Source organism: Camelus ferus, chromosome 8, assembly GCF_009834535.1.
Source record: "Camelus ferus isolate YT-003-E chromosome 8, BCGSAC_Cfer_1.0, whole genome shotgun sequence".
NCBI lineage: Eukaryota > Metazoa > Chordata > Mammalia > Artiodactyla > Camelidae > Camelus > Camelus ferus.
Window position 1 is genome coordinate 61,530,944 of NC_045703.1, and position 19,478 is coordinate 61,550,421.

The 19,478-nt window shown below is 40.4% G+C and overlaps 1 protein-coding gene across 7 annotated transcripts in view; it reads left to right on the forward strand.

The window, feature by feature from the left end:
* ESR1 (estrogen receptor 1) overlaps positions 1-19,478 on the forward strand; it is a 336,920-nt gene that overhangs the window by 290,061 nt on the left and 27,381 nt on the right. For 6 of the 7 annotated variants that reach the window (XM_032485184.1, XM_032485181.1, XM_032485180.1 and 3 more), the window contains one exon: positions 17,727-17,860. In XM_032485184.1, the coding sequence (XP_032341075.1) occupies positions 17,727-17,860 (134 nt within the window). Of the gene's footprint in view, positions 1-17,726; positions 17,861-19,198; positions 19,462-19,478 lie in introns of those variants that run through there. The other variant, XM_032485187.1, reaches the window with a different exon arrangement.

A 19,478-nucleotide genomic window follows, 5' to 3' on the forward strand; every position in this document is an offset into this window, starting at 1 on the left:
CAGTATTTTAAGAAGTTTCATCACCAAAAGTAGAGCTTAGTAATTAAAGAGAATGAATGAACACTTCTACCTTCCTGTAAATGTTAGTAAGTCTGTAAAATGTTGATTCTGCGAGGTATTACTTTGGAGACTGGTCCTATTTGCACTTGCAAAGTCACTGAATCATTATGTCAGAACTGCAACAGCATTTAAGACCCAGGGCAGAGCTTTTCAAATTGCCTTCTGTGGGTCTTTCCAAGGAGGTGACTAAGAAGTTGCCTTGAAGGAAGGAAGAAGGTGTGGCCTCTAGGACATCCTTAGAGTTCTTCCAAAGCAGATGCACTATGTTCTGTTTTAGAATTGAAGTGTCATATATTATTTTATTTAATAAGGTTACCACTTTTAAAAATGGTTAGAGTACCATTGATTGGTCCAGACTCCTTGTTCACAGATGAAGAAGTGGAATTCCTAAAAGGTTAAGTGATTTGCCTAAGGTTGTACAGCCAGTTCCTGATGGAGCTGCGCCAAAAACACATGTTCACTCCTTCTGGTCCAGTGCTCTTTACCAGCTACATAACGCTGCCTGTTGCTGCACAACGCAAAATGGCTGCCTTTTTCAGACTTTAGCATAGTCAAAAGAAAAATTTACAAGTAAATCAGCACTGATATGCAAGAGCTACACCAAACAACCCCAATAAAGAAGACATATCCGCTCCCCCTACCACGTTGGAAACAGCTCTCAGTGTCAGTTGCCCTTCTTCGAATTAATATGTTTGTTTTAGATCCGTGTTTTCATTTGACTAAAACTTTGATTGAGATGTATGAAATGAAGTTAGAAAGGAGAAATTATATGGTGAACTCAAAGCAAAGAATGTCCATAATAAAAGAAGACGAGATTTTTAAAATGAAGGAAACGAATGAATGCTGCAAGAGCTGTAAACATTAAAGAAAGATATATTCAGTAAAACAGGATTGTTTCAAATGTGGGCTAAGAGGTCCTGCCATCTTCTGTTGACTATTCATGGCCGTATTTGTGAACTGGCTTCCAGGGAAAGCCGTTATTCTCTTGATGGTTTTAGGTCTAACGTTAGCATGAAAAGGCTGGAGATTCTAAGAGGAAGGCAGCATTCTAGCCACTTCTAGTTCAAGTTTCTCGGATTCTTTGGCACAAGGCTTTGCATGTATCAGTCTTCCTTACTGGGTCTCAAAGCCAGGATACTTTCTCCTAGCTTTAAAACCAACCATTAAAGTAACTACCTTGAAAAATGAAATACATGATTAATGAAAAACACTTGAAAATTTTCTTTTCCAAAGATGGAGCCCGGGTTACCTCAAAATATCTTGTCACTCAGGCCTCAGTTCAGATGTCACCTCCTAGAGGACAAGCTAGCTGAAGCTGACCCTCTACCAACTTGCCTGCTGCTCCCTGCTTTATTTCCTCTAAAAGCATTTGTCACAATTGGAGATTATCTTACTTGTGTATTTCCTTTTCTTTATCTGCCTCTACCACTTAAATGGCAGCTCCAGGAAAGTAAGTACCTCGACTAACTTGCAAAGAGCTTGGGATCTAATAAGAGCTTGATAAAATGTAATTGAATGAATGACTCTAGAATCCCTGTGAGAATTCCTGGGTCGTTAGTTTAGTTCTTAGAATTGCAACACCCAATATTGAATATGTGACATTTGTCTTAAAGGATAGTGAGTGGGTTAAGGTTTTCTGTAAAAGAAAGAAGGAAAGAAATGAGTTGCTTTTTCTTCAGACATTTCCATGGCCATAAACGATTGTGTTGCATTTTATTTTTGCACCACAAAACAAGATTTTGTGCTACATTTTGTTTTGGGTTTTGTGTGCATGAGGACTTTTGCAATTGGAATGGCCAGATTAAGAAATAGGAATTTTATTTTCTTCCTGCTATAGAGACTTGAGGAGATAAACCCGCTGTGAGTCTGATCCTTGGAAAACACAAATCTTGACCATTCTTCTCTTAAGTTCTCCCAGGAATTCTCTTAAATTTGCAGTGGCCTCTCTTGGCCAGGGGATGGAGATCTGCCCTCCTGATGACAGCCTGAGGGCTTTGTTTCTGAGCTGCCTCTTCAGTCTCACCCAGGACCACTGTGCCTGAGATCACCGAGTTGTTCCAGAGTTCCAAAGTGTTGATCTTCTTTTAGAATCTCAAACTCATCAAGTGATTTTTTTGTTTCCAAAACATATATACATATATACAAAACATATATGCACTCTTCCCAAATCTTTTCCTGAGTAACTCCTAATTCTTTAGGTTTCAGATTAAGTGTCACCTCCTCAAAAAGGCCTCCTCTGACACCCACCTTTCCCCTGATCTAAGACAGTCCTCTTATTATTGTCTCTCATAAGACCCTATACTCTTCCTTCTTGGCCTTCATTGCAATTACTAATTTTATTTCATTGTTTATTGTGTGTGCATATTTAATGCCCATGTACCTTACTAAATTCCACACTGCAGGAGGGCAATGTTTTTCTCATTGACACACCCTCAACATTTAACTCAGTGCCTAAAGCATAGTCGTTTCTGACTCAGGAAATATTCACTGAATGAATTCACTGAAGGAATGAATGAATGAAATTAATCTTTGAGTTCCTAGTGTCTACCACCGAACCTGGCATATATAATGGACTCAAAAAATAGTGCATAACTCAAATCAAGTTAATGCAGAAGGGAAGTGGGAATCATACACAGAGGAAACAATGATTGGTTTCTCAAAAAAACACATATAAACCACATTCTCTCCGTTTATTCATTTGCCTTCATTCCAGTTAACAGAATCTGCTCATCTATATACATGGAGGAAAAACTACATAATTGCTTTGTCTGTGTGATTCCAACACATGAAAATGAAAAGGGAATGGCTGAGGTATTCTTCTGGATGTTTTAAATACTTTATGTGGGCATCTTAAAAGATTGATCAACTCTCTTTTCTACTGGATATTTGAGTAGACACAACCATTAGAGAATTTTCTTCTAGGAACTGACTTTAGCCCTTAAACTGTATACACTGAACAAGCAAACTCAAGTGGATCATTATCTATAGAAGTGCAGAATTCCATCTCCCTTTGGCAAACCATTCAAACCCAGAAGTGGTTTTATACATTCTGACAGAAGCATCTGTAAGAACCAACTCTAACCTCCTTTCTGGACACTTTAGCACCCAAAAGTATATGAAAAGAGTGCATGTTAAAGCTTTTTCTGTTTATTAGAAAATATCTCTTGGCTCAAAAACTCTTGACTATCGGTCTACTGATACTGAGAAAAGTAAATAGCAAAGAGTTCCCAAGAGTCTTCCTCCTGTATGACAGATAGTTTAATAAAGATAATGGGACATTAGATGACTAAGTGTTTGACACTAATATACAGACACATCCTTCGGGTAGGCCACTCTAATGTTTCCTCTGTAATTTTCATGGCCATTTGCCATTTGCACCGGCGTGAACAAAGAGGGTCTGGATCCTTCCGGGTGAGTAATAGGTGTATCAGTTACCTGTACTCTGCTGCCAGGATTGGAGGGAGGCTCACGATGACTCTTGCACAGCTGAAGCCCACCCTTAGAGACAGCAATGAAGAGAGAGGATCAGGGATGAGAGTCCTCTTGGCCTTGTGTCGGGGCATGACTAGGGGGCATAAGTAGGGTCCATTCTGGAAGGGGGTGAGTATAAGTTAGATACATGTGGAGAGCCAGGTACCCTGTGGCGGCCATCGCAACACATCAGTAATCGGTGAGTTAATGCCTCAGTGAGGCAAGTCCCAGAAAGAGAGTGACTTTTCCTTGAGCTGAAAGTACTCTGAAGACATTGCCTGAGAGAAAGACTCACCCCTTTCATTGATTTCAATGATCACAGACCTCCTTGTGCTGAAAGAATCCTTTTGGCTTTTTTTCTCCTGTGCTTGAAAGTCCATTCACTGGGCGCCAGTGTTGATTGGCTTCTCTTGGTAGATTCCCTTACGTTTCAAAGAAAAACAGCAATGGCAAGAAAACTCAGTATGGATTTAAGCTGAGAAAAGCGGAGAGCTGAAAATTTTCCTCCTGCAGTCGCACTTCCCAACTTCCTCAGCAAGGTCTGCTTGACTTGGAATGTGCCTTCTGAGACCTGTACATTTCTAAAATGCTACTAAATTGCTCCATGCAGTTATTTCCCCAACTCCCAAAGAAAATAGCACTGGCTTTCAGTCTCATAGCAACTCTTCTCAAGGTAATGGACCACAAGTCATCGCCACTTGAAATCCAGTCCTTCTAAATGAACCATACAACATGGTTTTTTATCTCCTTTTTCTCAGAATAACTCTAAGAAGATGATCTTTTGGCCATATTCTTAAAATTTCCTCTATTGGTTTTTGTTTGATTCCATTTTTCTTTCTCTGCCTAAACACTATGCTTCCCAAGAGGAATGACATTTTTGCCAGTTATTATTATGAGTTTTTAGTTCATTTGCCTTGACATACAGCCTGCAAAAGTTAGAGTACCCTCACACTGAAGCGCAGACTTCGGCCCAGTGCCACGAGGTTTCCATGTCGACAGGTGCACAGAGGGGAGGTCGGGCCTGAGAGAGGTGTGCGCCCCTGCTCGTGAGTTCATTGAACCCATTCCTGCAGACTTCAGATTATTGCGTTTGTTCAGAATCGTCTTCAGAGGAAAAGACTTCACCACACATGGGAGGTATTTGAAGAATCAGGAACAAATGAGCCCTGGTAATTTTTCAAAACAGACCTTTTGTCAATTCTAAATCAGTCTTTTCATATTGTGTTTTGTTATAGTGACCGGAACCTTGGTCTCAGTGTTCTTAAGGTTCTACGTTTCAGTAATCTGGCTTCTTCCCTACTTCCGTGGATGCCATCCCTGAGAACGGCATCACCAGCAGTATCTTAAATTGGAAGCTCCCCCTCCAGGCTGATAGTCTCTGAAGCCCCTGCTTCCCCCAGCCCTTCTTCTCACTGGACCTCCTCTTCATCTCTGACACTTAATACTTCCTATTCTTTGTTTTTAAAAAATTTTTTTAAATTAAAGTATAGTCGGTTTACAATGTGTTAATTTCTAGTGTACAGCGTAGTGATTCAGTTATATATATATATATTCCTTTTCCTTTTCTTTTTCATTATAGGCTATTACAAGGTATGAATATAGTTCCCTGTGCTCTACAGTGGGACCTTGCTGTTTATCTATTTTAACAGTAGTTAGTATCTGCAAATCCTGAACTCCCAACTTGTCTCTCCACCCCTGCCCTTTCCCCCTGGTAACCACAAGTTTGTTTTCTGAGTCTGTGTGTCTGTTTCTGTTTTGAAAATACATTCGTTTGTCTCATTTTTTTCGATTACACATATTAATGCTTCCTATGCTCTGCTTACAGTTTTCTGATTTCATGTTCCTCCCGGTCCATCCTAAGCCCCATAGTCAGTCACTGCAAAACTACCCTCTAAAATCCCTCAACTTTTCTCTGTGCCTAAAGAGTCAGTCTTTCTCCTCGGGCCACCTCCACCTGTCTCCTTTTATTGCTTCCATCCCTGGGCGGCTCACCACTTTTTCTACAGAAAAAGCCGGGTACCATCTTGATCTGGCCCCCAGACTTGGGCTTATCTTCTTGACTCCTCTAGCCTGTCATTTAGAGTCATTCTGTCTTCCATCACCCTCCTTTCTGGTTCTTTTTCATCACCCCCACCACTCCTCTTGTCGGCCTCATCTTCCTCTTAGGCTGGATTCCCCCAAGATGCTGTCTGTTTCTCTCCCTCTGCACTCACACATTTTCTCGGAAGCTCACAAAGCTGAATCTCCAGACGTAAAGTTTTTTCTGCATTCCAGATCACTAAGATCTATTTGGGTATCCTGCAGGCATCTCAAACTTCTCCCCTACATATGAATCCCTGTTTTTCATTACCCTAGCACCTAGTTTTTTTCCCTTCTGCCACTAATTACAACTTTATTTAATTATTCCTTTTTCTCTTCTTTCCTTTCCTTTTCCACTTTCCTTTTCTCTCCTTTTCTTCTCTTTCCTTTCTTTTCTTCTCTTCTCTTTCTCTTCCCTTCTTTTCTTTTCCTTATCTGAGTCCCAGAGAGACTATAAGTTCCTTTGGAGGCAGGCATATCCCTGTCTACTCACCATTACTTTCTTATCACCAAATGTGGGCACATAGTTTGTGCTCAGTAAGTTTGTTGACTATAGAACAATGTACACAGCAGGAGTGAGCAAAGCATGACCCACAGGCCAAATAAAGTTTGCTACTATTTTTGTAAATAAATTTTTATTGAAACACAGTCATGCTCATTGGTTCCATATTGTCTAAAGTTGCTTAAACCATAAAATGTCAGAATTGAGTAGATGCAACAGAGACTGTATGGTCCATAAAGCCTAGAAAATTTGCCCCTGGTCTTATATAGAAAAAAAAATTGCTGATTACTGGTGTAAAGGATGGTCTCAGAGCACAGATGCAGAGGGGATAAAGAATGGTGGGCTGTCAAGGAACGCTTCCTGGAGGAGGAGATACCTATCTGCACCTTGAAAGATGAGAAAGAGCTATTCAAGAGCAGGATAGGGTGCGGATGGAGGTGATTATCTTAACAGACATCAATCACGAGTAAGTGCGATGGACAATCTGCATTTTGCAGCATAAATTACAAGGTAGTCAGTAAGAAATGGGCTTGAGAAGACTGGGCAAGGGCCAGAGATCCAAGGGCATTCTTGAGCCTTTTCCAATCCCAGGGCCCCAACAACTTTTACCGTTTCCTCCTATGTCCTGAAGTCTCCCTCCTCAATCTACCTTCCCATACTTTCTGCTAATAATAGTCCTTCCCACTTACTAAGCAATTTGAGGTGACACTATTTCTAACACTAACTTCTCAAAATTTCTGTTTCAACACTATTTCTTTTCTTGTTCTTGAGTTAGAAGAAGGCATTCCTTCTCCTATGACGATATTGGGTCTGTTTTTGTCTGTATTCCATTTTTCTCCCCTTACCTCCCTCTGTCAGTCCCTCCTTTTGGTCCGTCCCTTTCCTTGCCTTTATCCTTTTGACCATCTAGCCTTCAGAGTCCTGGTCCCTCCTAGTCTGCCACTTCTCTGACCACTCCTCTTGTTGACTGGGTCCACTCTGGCTCCCAGAGATGCCAGAGATGCCGTTTCTCCCCAGCTGCCTCCCTCTGCCTCCTTCTTCCCTCTCTGTCTCTCTCTCCTCTGCCCTCTCTTTCAGTCTCCCCTTTTCTCTCTCTCTGCTTTCATGATGAGCTCACTGCCTTTCCTCACTGTTTTACCCATCCCCCTTCAGATATCTCCAAAATCTTTATTTCCAGACATTTTCATGCTCTGTTCGGGGAGTACAAATTGTTACTATCTTTTGGACAACATTTAGCAATATTTATTAAAATTCAAATGTTTATAGTCTTTGATCTGCTATTATTATGTGTAAGATTTTTTTGCATGTTTTTGCAAGTGTAGAAAGTATATGTGTGAGAATGAAAATTGTATACTGTTTGTTGTAGCCCAAAAGGGAAAATAATATAAATGCCCATCAATAGGGGAACACTCACATAAATACAAATACAGTGAAATATGGGGCACTTATTTAGAAGGTGAGGTGTGTTTTGACTTTCCAATTTGAAAAGATACTCACTATAGTCAGTGGGAAAAACTAGTTCAAACTCATATTTGGAATTCTGGCCTCTCTCCTCAAGTTCCAGACCTACATTTTCAGTTTTCTGCTTGTCATCTCTATTTAGATGGTTCTATGAAATTCTAAATTTCATAATTTTAAGGGACCTTTTTTTTCTTCTACTGGCATAAGACAACCCCTCTGAATTTCTTTATTTCTGCTGAATTCCCTATTTCTTTCATCACCTTTTCAGTTGCCCTGACATACAATTCAGAAGTATCTTTAAATCCTTCCTTTCTTTGCCCAACACTGTGGATCATTCACCAAAGTCTGTTGATTGTTCCTTCACGAAAGGTTTCCAAAATATGCCTTATATCTATCCTTACAGTCAGGGTCACTGTCTCATGCCTTCTCTTCCTTCCTCATGCCTGGAGCCTCTTCCCAGACCCCTCACCTCTCTCCCTTACATTCCTGTGGACACTGATGCTAAATTAATCATAACAAAGCATTTACTTGATATTGTCACCCACTGATAAGCTTTTAATAACCTTTTCTTACATATTATTTCCTGAATCATCGCTTAAGCTTTTTATTAACCACTCTTCACACACTGACTAAGCTTTCTTTCCAAGTTTCTCTCCTTACAATTACCAAACTCTGGCAGTTGGATTGCTCACCACTACCTAAATCTGCCTTATCTTCTCCCACCTCTTGACTTTGACCAATATCATTTAATGTGCCTGGAATGCCCTTCCTCCTACTCCGTCTACCCTTGAATACCTACATCAAATGCTACATATTCATCGACATCTTTCCTAATATACCAGTTGGAACTGAGTAGAATCTATAAAGCAATGTGCCATAGAGACACATTTTTTAAAACTATCTCTCTGATTGGTGGGTAGCCGTGTCTCCAGAAGGTAAGCGTATCTTTGCATCCTAGGGTGTATTTGTGTGTCAGTGTGTCCAGAGTGACGTGGGACTGGGAGAAATCAGATCCACGCATCTATTCTGTGTCTTGGGGTACACGCTAATGGTTGTCACAGCTCTCCCTAAAACGTCAGCTGTTCAACACAGTGAAAGTTTATTTCTTACTCAGGTCACTGCCCAATGTAGGCATCTTCCGTGGCAGGTGACCTTTCCTTCCAGGGACCCAGGATCCTTCCAGCCTCTGGTTCTGCCCTATCCTAGGTCCTGAGTGCTTTCCATTCAAGCAGTAGATGGTGAAAGGGACAGGGAAAGGTGTATCTGTTTCTTATCTGCTTCATCACAGAAGTGATGGAAACTCACTTTTCTTTAGCCAGAACCCAGTCACATGTCCACTCTGAACTGCAGGAGAGGGTGGGAAATGCCTGTGTATCTAGGAGGATACCCAGGAGGAAAAGGAAGCATGTTCTGATCAATACGGCAGCCTCTGTCACAGTCTTCACTTCTGGTTATGAAATATCTATCCTTCCATACATAGAATGCACACGGTCCCTCCCTGAGAGAAATCATCCAGAGCTGCCTCCAGCCACTGTGCCAGCCCCACCAGGTCCGTCCCACTCCGAGACTTCTCAGTGGGGTGCCGTCCTCTCCACCAAGCATGGATGTGGCTCCTCCTGGTCTGGCAACTTCAGCCCACAATTACACTCACTATCCCTGTAGTGGAATAAGGGCAAAGTAACGGCCACAAAAACTCTAATTGAGAAACAAGGAAGTGGGAATAGCCAGTATCACTCATTGAACAGTAATCAGTATCGAAGCTGCAAAAAACAAAGAGTTTCATTTCAGATCTTAAGAACCACAATTCAGAAGACACAGCTTTGGGTAAAACCGAGAGAGTGTCCTGGGGAAGAGAAGGAGATGGGGGTTTATGAAGGCAAAAGCCAAGATGCTGTTCTCTGACACAAGAAAATACGTATTTGTTCTGAAGGGACAGACTGGCACAAGTTGTTTTAGGGCAAGGGTCTGATAAATGGCAGATGTTGTAGGTAGCTTCCGTAGGACAATACGTGGTCTAAAGGTCAGATCCCATCTGGGCTGAGGCATGCATAAGTCACACTTCTTCAGTGGCCTCCCGCTGCATTTTACAGAGCTCTCTTAGCAATACCGACTCCAAGAAGCTTCTATTCTGAGGGCCCTGAAAGGTCTTTAGTTAGTTCCTAAATTTACTCTCTAAAAAAAGAACTTCCCATCCTTCACCTTCTGGAAGGTTCTTTCTTTCCGTTTTTCTTGTTGGCGACGTCTGAAGTGAGCGTGGAGAAGCTTGTCCTTTTGGTGAGCTAAACGATGCTCACAGGCCTCTTCTGCATCTACTGTCTGAGTGAAGAGGACTTCAGGGACTTACTGCAGGGCAGGGCTGGAGGCTGGAAGGATCCTGGATCCCTGAATGAGAAATTCTCTTACCAGGGAAGATGCCTGCGTTGGACAGTGACCTGAGTAAGAGACAGACTTCCATTGTGTTGAACAGCTGACATATTAGGGTTGGAGGCCTGAACAATCAAAGGCTTTTGTTTTTCAGTTCAGGCTTATGATGTCTTTGGCAGTACCCCTGTCTCAAAAAAAAAAAGAAAAAAAAGGAAAAATGAGTAGGCTTCTGTTCTATTTGCTTTTGTCAGTTCCGTCTGCTTGTAGCCACACCCAGAGTCTTTCCTCGACACAGTTCTCAAGTCTGCTGTTCTTACTGGCGTCTTTGTACTTCGGCCTCTCCCTCAAGATTTATTGGTGACTACCTCGAGGCTATTTGAAACAAGGGCTTGGAAGAGGAGGTAACGCCCCCTTGATGTCATCCTTTACCACCTGAGGTGCTCTGAACACCAAGCTACCTTGTAAATTGGGAAGGCTTAAAGGGCCTATCAAAACTTAGAACGCTCTTTGACTTCATCTCTTAATGTTTCATTGCCAAAGGCATTTGGCTTTTCCAAGCTTGTCAGATTATTTATCTTTGGGATTTCCCCTATTCCTTTCAGTTTCTGCCTGAGAACCATTCAGCTCTCACCTCAGTTGACCTCTTCCTGGTACAGGCAGCCTTAGTGTCTGCCACACACATCCCTCTAATTGGTTCTGTCCCCTTCCTCAGGTGAGTGGTCTGCTTTCCAAGTTATTCCAGACCATGGTTTTACCAGATAGTCTGCAGCGTTGTAACAGGGCTCTCTAGCTTGCTGTATCTGTTTCTGTTACTTGGCATTAAGGAGGTAAATTTTTTTTATGTCAGTACCCCACATCCAGTACCCATTTCTTTATTGATACACATAGGCTAACTGTTATCTCAAACAACCGTATGTCAATGACTTACTTCTTCTTCAACTTACAGTCCCCTCTGGGTAACTGTGTATGTTCACTCAGGCACACAGGGTTTTAGTGATTGGTTCAAGGTCACATCATTGGCAAATAGTAGTATCTGGATTTAATCCCAAGCATTTGGACTCCAGAGTCTTAACCAGTTTCATCTCAAGTAATCAACTTTGAGATACAGTCATTCAAATTTCGCATCTTTCAAAATATATCTCTGACAGTTTCCCATCTTTGGCATTTTGCTCCACACATCAGAGAGTTGTGAATGCAAACCTCTCGATCATACAAACACTTACGGAATCACAGCATATCAGAGTATGTGCTGAGAGGTTTTGTAGCATCAAAGATACAGAAGCTCTTTAAATTCAACTAAACCTGACACTATTGACTTCAAATGGCATCTGAATTTATCACCTTTTTCTAACCATATTGTAAGTTCTTGCAGGACGGCTAAATTGAATGTCTTACGTTGATCTCCTGGGTTTTCCCTTCCCATCTATCAATGTCCATTTCTACAAAGAGAGCCTGTGGATAGCTTTACATTTTGTAAGATTAGTTTTGAAGATGCACAGGTTGCGCTTGGGTCTGCACATCCTCATGAGCTCTTTATTTCCCGTGTGGAGGACTAGGTACCTACGGGTTTCTAAAAAACTGGCACTTATTTCTGTAGAGGAGAAACTTCTATGAGCAAATGCTCTTTCAAATCCCATTCCTTCCCCCATTACTTTTAAGTGCAAATGGACTGCATTGGAAGAGGGTGAGGAGCAGAATGAGGTTTCCCCTCAAGACGATTCTGAGGTACTCTGAACACCAGACTGCTGCAATTCGTAGAGCTCATCGCTGCAGGCTGTCGTGTGTCACAGTGCAGGTCAGGGGCTGGTCTGCCTTGTAAACTATCCTGATCTATGCCTGAAGCTGTGTTTGTAAAAATAAATCTTCCTTTAATGAAAAAAAGTATGAAAATGAATATGTGTATGTATGTGCATGACTAGGACATGGTGCTGTATACAAGAAATTGACACATTGTAACTGACGGTACTTCAATAAAAAAAATAAGATAAATCTTGTTCTTCCATCCCTCTTGTGCCTCACAGCCTCAGGAGCTCCTCATGGATTTAGACTCATCTTGTTTTACTGTAGAAAGTTTACCTCCAGATTCTTAGTAATCACCCTGTTTCTGATGCCGTTGATTCATCTGTTCCCTCTGAAACTGAGTTAAATGCGCTGGTCTGATTGGCTCCTTGAAGTCAGTATAGAATATTCCAGCAAGGCTTTGAAAATGATGCCCTGACCCCAATGTGTAATGACCTCAGTGGACAGTAAAGGGTTCCTTTGTGTCACACAGGTGACAAACATCTATTAACCTTCGAAGTCCACATCAGTTTGTCCCTGATCTCAGGATGACAAATGATCTGTCTGTTAGCTCACGCAGCAAGCCTGTGCACCCTGCAGTAATGCTAGTGAGACACCCTCAGGTACCACATGATCAGCCAGTCACTTCCGTGCAGGCAACATCCTAGTGACTTACTGAAAATATCATCAGGCCTCTCAAAGGACAAACTTTTTAGTTATTACACAAATAATGGCTGGCTGAAGTGTTTCGATCAAGAGAATTTTTCCCATTGAAAGGACCGTGAGTTCATTCTTAGGGAGATGTCAGCGTAAAGTTCTTCCAGACTCTCATAGCACTGCTTAGAAAATTGCAGCTTTTCCGTATTGACTGTTCTCCCAGGAGCCCTCCAAGTTGAAACTCACACCAGCAAACATGAAGCACTTCTGTTTGCTGGGAAGGTAAGCCCCAGGGTCCTCCTCTGATAATGTCTGAATGATGTACACTTCACGTCTGCTCCCTCCACACCCTCTAAGGGAGAACATACAACCACACGTGCAGAGTGAGAACTGAATTGAGAGTCGTGGGTGTGCGCCACGGCTGCGGGCTTTGTCCACGGCCCCTCATGTGGGCTGAAGTGCCACCGTGGTGCGGTGGACAGGCAGTAATTGCTGCTTAGAAAAAGCAGGAGATCCAGTGAGAAGAGGCTGGGAATATACTCTTACCGGAAGAGTTAAGAACAGGCGCCTCGTGGGAAAATGTGAAAGACCGCTGAAAGGGGATGAGAAGAAAAGAGAATCGTTAAGACTCCACTTTCTCAGTTTCTGAACTGAACTTTTGCTCACAGCAGGTGAACGCAGGCTCCCTCCCACACTGAGATCTCCCCCCCGCCGGCGTGCAGTCTGTTAAGTAAACAAGAGACTTTATACTGAGAAAGGAACATTTCTCTATTTTGGCTATGAGTTGTTATTTTTAAAGCTTCATCCTCCAAACATTTTCCCCTCTCCTTGTTTATTTTTTTCACTAGAAAGAAATTGGGCCACTAAAAAAAAATTCAACTACAGGACAGGAAAAGCTCATTTCTAGTTTAAGGCCACTTCGAGTATAGGGCTTACTTGTGCTTAAGGCCAACTGACCCTTCGGTGTGAGCACCATCTCAACCCCCTGTTAAGCAATATAGCTTGTAATTTATTTTTTGAAATTTTTTCACGGGGGAGGTAATTAGGCTGAGTTTTTAGAGGCGGTACTGGGGATTGAACCCAGGACCCTGTGTATACTAAGCATGCACTCTACCACCTGAGCTATACCCTTCCCCTCAATATAGCTTTTAAAGACTCCCCTCTGCTTAAGGACAGCTTTCGTGCACCTAGATTTCCACAAAACAAAATGCAGCGTGGCAACTGTTTTCCGGATACTTCAGGGAAAGAGGCCAACCCCTACCATGACATCTATGGGTATATCTGTTTATCAATATATCTATAGCTGATACTTAAATTTGGCCCCTATGGTGTACCACACACCATTCTAAGCACTTTACATAAAAACTAATTTCTCTTTATCTGAGAATACTGTGTCAGTTGCTTCAACATTGATATGTTAAATTTTTTTTAATCTTAAAATTTTTTTACTGTGGTAAAATACACACAACATAAATCAACCATCCAAGCATCTTCAGTGGACAGTTCGGTGTTATTAAATACATTCATGGTGCTGTGCACCCCTCAGTCCATCCGTCTCCGACTCTTTTCATCTTGTAAAACTGAAACTATACCTATTACAGTCAGTTATCTTTTAAAGAGACTTAAACAATAATTTAAAAATCTTATCCATTTACCCATGTTGTCGCCATTTCTGGTACTTTTCATTCTATGTGAGGATCCCATTTTTCCATTTGGTTTCATTTTCCTTCTTTTTTTTCATTTTTCATTTTTATTAGGTAAAATTAATATAATTTGACTGCACATATACAATACATATTTACAATACACTGCACATATTTTAAAAATTTACATATATGTACTGATCATTGTTTCTAAGAACAGTTTAGAGCTTTAGCTTTTTAAACTTACATAGTTATCAAAGGAATAAAGCCAACCAGAAAGCAAGAATCAACAAAATGCAGAATTCAGTCACAAAGCACAGTCACATGTGCTTACACATATTCAAGAATCAGTCATCTAAGTTATAAATATTAAGTAGTTCATTTGTGTCCTTTTTTTTTTTATTAGATTCCCCATATAAGCAATATCATATGACATTTTTCTTTCTCTTTCTGGCTTACCTCACTTAGAATGACAATCTCCAGGTCCATCCATGTTGCCACATGGGGGTTAAATCTGGGGAGACTGGTATCAGATGTAAGAGACTTTCTGTACCTCTTCTCAGGGGTGTAGCCTGATGCACTGTACCTGTCCTTCTTCTTGTCTGTCTTGCCTCTGTTCTGGATTGCTTTATCAACAAGGCCCGTGGCTTTCTTCTCTGTACCCCAATATTACCACAAAGCCTGGTATATAATGGGCCCTCAGTAAATCTTTTTGAATGAATTATAGTAGAGCAAGAAAGGAAGACAAAGAAAATCTTATTGTTGGAATCCTTTCTTCTAGTTGGTAGGCGGTGTGGTTTGACTTAACAGATTTGAGTCCTAATTCCCTCATTAGGAAAATGGGAAGAATAATACTAACCTTAGAAAGCAGTTGGAGGAAGTCAATGAATTTCTCGAAAGTGTATTTTAAGTCAGTGTGAAAAAAACATGGCTTATTCTATACATAGTGTTAAGAAAACTAACTAGCTACCGGAGAAAATACTAAGCTGAATCCCTGCCTCACATCTTACACCAAAGTAAATCTCAAATGATGATTGCACAACTCTGTAAATATACTAAAATCCATCAAATGTTACACTTTAAATGGGTGAATGATTCGATGTTATTATATTTCAATGAAGTTGTTTTAAAATGAGTAAATCCCATAAGATCAAAGATTTAAACATATAAACATGGAACTGTTATAGAAAGAAACATAAGATAGTTTTTTATATGTTACTGAAAGAATGACCTTTTCAAGCAAGACATACTGTTTTAAAGCCATAAATGAGAGTTTGTTACATTTGATTATATAATAATTGTCTTGCAGAAGAAAATACTAGGAACAAAATCAAAATAAAAATATGACAGACAATGAGAAAAGAATTAAAAGCACAGAGAACAAAAGGCTAATTATCTGTAATACATAAAGAGCCCTTAAGAATCAATGTGAAAATGATCAACAACCCAACCAAAAATATGGGCAAAGGATGAAAGCAGGCAGTTCAGAGGGTTTCTGCCAATATAGTCTCCTACCAACAGTCTAATGGTACAAACTCTTTAGAAGCAATATTTGAACTTTTTGTCCAAATTGAAAATAGAGAAGTCCTGCCATTTAGCAATTCAGCTTCCAGGAATTTGTTCTATAGCTATCTATCTACACATGTGTCCAAAGACATGTAAGTACAGTCATTGCATGAAATGTTTGTAACAGCGAAATACTTGAAATCAAACTAAATGTCAACCAACAAAGAAGTGGTTAAAGAAATTATAGCATTTTGTGCTGGAGAGGCTGTGGAGACAAGGGAACCCTCCTACACTGCTGGTGGGAATGCAGTTTGGTGCAGCCACTGTGGAAAACAGTATGGAGATTCCTGTAAAGACTAGGAATAGACTTACTATAAGACCCAGGAATCCTGCTCCTGGGCATATATCTCCAGAAGGAACCCTACTTCAAAATGACACCTGCACCCCAATGTTCATAGCAGCACTATTTACAGTAGCCAAGACATGGAAACAGCCTAAATGTCCATCAACAGATGACTGGATAAAGAAGAAGTGGTATATTTATACAATGGAATACTACTCAGCCATAAAAACTGGCAACATAACGCCATTTGCAGCAACATGGATGTTCCTGGAGAATGTCATTCTAAGTGAAGTAAGCCAGAAAGAGAAAGAAAAATACCATATGAGATCGCTCATATGTGGAATCTAAAAACAAACAAACAAACAAACAAAGCATAAATACAAAACAGAAATAGACTCATAGACATAGAATACAAACTTGTGGTTGGCAAGGGGGCGGAGGGTGGGAAGGGACAGATGGAATTTCAAAATTGTAGAATAGATAAACAAGATTATACTGTATAGCACAGGGAAATATATATAAGATCTTATGGTAGCTCACAGAGAAAAAAGTGACAATGAATATGTTCATGTATAACTGAAAAATTGTGCTCTACACTGGAATTTGACACAACATTGTAAAATGATTATAAATCAATAAAAAAATGTTAAAAAAAAAAGAAATTACAGCATTTTGTTCAGTGACAACCTATGCAGCTGTTAAGAATAGTTGATGAAGAACTCCAAAATACAACAATTAAAAACCAAACAAAACAGGGTGCTGGACAATGTGTTTGGTGTTCATGTTTTATATTTTTATATATTTTACACATATATGCTTGCATGTGCATGAAATATTTTAGCTTCTTCCTGTGTCCCTCAAAGCCATCATGCCCCAAATTCACCTCATGAATAACAAGATAAACGAATTCCTTTCACATATGTTATCTCTGCATTTAATTTCTGCACCAACCCTATGGAAAACATACTAATACTTTGCTTTTTAAAATATTTAAAATATTTGAACCTTTGAGTTTGCTTATTTAATTGTTGCAACTAATAATGTTAAATCCTTGATGCCAAGGCTCTGTTGTACAAGGTAAAGGCCTAAGCTTCTTATAACGAGGTAGGACATCCTTCATCACCTGACCTTTTCCTTCTTCCTCAGGTTACTCTGTCTCCTTCTCTCTCTAACACACTGCTGCAAGTACTTCCATGTTACCCCAGCGTTTCATGTTGAGGACCTCTTCCAGTGATGCTTTCAACCCTCGGCTCAGCGAAATCCTGCATTTCCTTAAAGTGTCAGCTCAAATGCCTTCTACCTACTTAGTGAATCTTTACCTGTCATCCTAGGCAGCATCAATGGTTCCAGTACAACTACAGCTCATAGTTTTCATAGTTTTCTTCTGTATTTCAAAAGCACTTTAAATAATTAAAAAGTCTATTAAAACTGATTATACTATTTCAAGACCATGAGCACGTTGCAAACAGAGGCCCTATTTTAATTCTCATTACTACCACAATGTCTGGAATATAGTAGCAGATCCATAAATATTTATTAGAAAAATTATTTACCTGAATCTGAATCATTTTTATAGGTTGATGGACTTCATACTTAATGTGGCAGATTTTGGGGACTGAATAATACATCTCTTCTAAGAATTTGAAAATGTTTCATTGATGGAAATTTTTTTTTCATCTTACCTTCCAGAATTCAAATGAATGTTCATACTCCTTGAAGAGAATGGCTGTGGGGTTTTGGTTTTTTTGGGGGTCGGGGTGGAATGCAGATTTGGAGACAGTAGATTTTTGAGAATGTGAACCTTATCGCGTGTTCAGAAGCTTTTCTGTTCTTTAATACTTTTTTTCCCGTGTTTTCATAGGAACCAGGGAAAATGTGTCGAGGGCATGGTGGAGATCTTTGACATGTTGCTGGCCACATCGTCTCGGTTCCGCATGATGAATCTCCAGGGAGAGGAGTTTGTGTGCCTCAAATCCATCATTTTGCTTAATTCTGGTGAGTTGATAACATGGGAAAATTTAATACCGGGTTACTGGAAGAAATATTTATTCGTGTTTTCAACCAGATACAAGCTACCTACTACAAAGGCATAATCACAAATGGAAAAAAACAACTAACACCGCTTTAAAATAAAATAAAATAATAAAATAGAGTAACTATCATCTTCATAGATTACTTATGGAGGTGGGACCATGCCAGTCAATTATGATGAATGAAAAACAAAAATTGAATATTGAGTCAAATGGCGTTTTGTTGAAATATTTGCACCCTTTCACAGATATTAGGGATTTTTTTTATTAAATTGGTGCAGGGATGTGGACATCTGTTAGTTATATTTGTCAGAAAGTAGGCAGAATTAGTGACCCTGTTAAGAAATTGTGATCAATTCCAAGCTCTAGATCATAAGGAAAGAAGCTCATTTGAGACAGACCGTGTTTCTGGTCAAAACTGATTAGCCGAAAATTATAATTGACTCAGAGATGGAAACACCTAGTTCTAAAAATGAGAAACGTGGAATTCGGTACTTTGGTCCAGCTAAAAGAGCAGTTTTTGTTTGATACATAGTTTCTAATTCAATGGTTCCCTCCTATTTATTCATTTGAGAAAACTTAGCTGAGTGTGGCATCTGGGCTTTCTTTCTTTTTTTTTTTTTTTTTGTAGTGAGCTTGGCTGTTGTATAATGAGTCACTCCAGGTCACCCAGATGGAAACTATGGCTCAGCCTGAATTAGCACCTGACTTGTCCCAGCCTCAGTGTTTGCATCTAAGCACTAGATCTCCAGTCTGGTGGCACCTGAAGCTTAGCAACTGGGTATCACCTGCACAGTCAATCCCCTTAACCTGGAACTTAACCCCCCACCCCCAGGCCTGTCTCATGCCTGAGACCTCATTCTCACCTAGAAATCAGAGCTGTTTTGAAGCCCTAGGTCTGATTTAGATTTAGTTTCTGACACTATTAGCTACGGTCAGTCCCAGATTTCCCAATAGCTGAACTACGGTTTGTGTCAATCATATATGGAGAGAATCAGCACTTTCTTGTCTTTCGAGATGTGTTGTTTCTTCCTGATGAATAGCCAGTCCCTTCCCAGCTCCCCTAACAATTTTCCACTTCTCCTCCGCTTACCAATGCTAGTAACCTATATTGCTTAACAGTTATCCTAGTAATCATTCTCATTTATCCACTGATAAATGGAAATCTGTACTATTACACTAGGCAAGGACTGAATTACAGAATGAAGTTGCATGAGAAATAAAGTGGTCTCTACTCAGGAAGTGATTACCACTCCATTCAAGTTTCTGGTTCCACTCATGTTCATTGTGCTTTTCATTTTAGCCATTTGTCCCATACGGTGAAGGGTCCAGATCCCACAATGGCTCTTTATTGGATGAGAGTTCTGGGAGCCGTGCCACTCGGCTACACAGTGCCAGGTCCCGAACCTGCTCCTTCTTCGGTGGAGGGCTGGCACACGTGACGGCTGTCGTGTTAATTTCAGAGGAAGCAGGCCCATCAAGTGCTGGGACTTTTTTCCTCCTTCTACCAGGAAATAATATCCCAGACAGGAAGTGAAATTAGCTGGAGTTATAGAATCAGCCAGAGTAGAGGCTCTGATCTT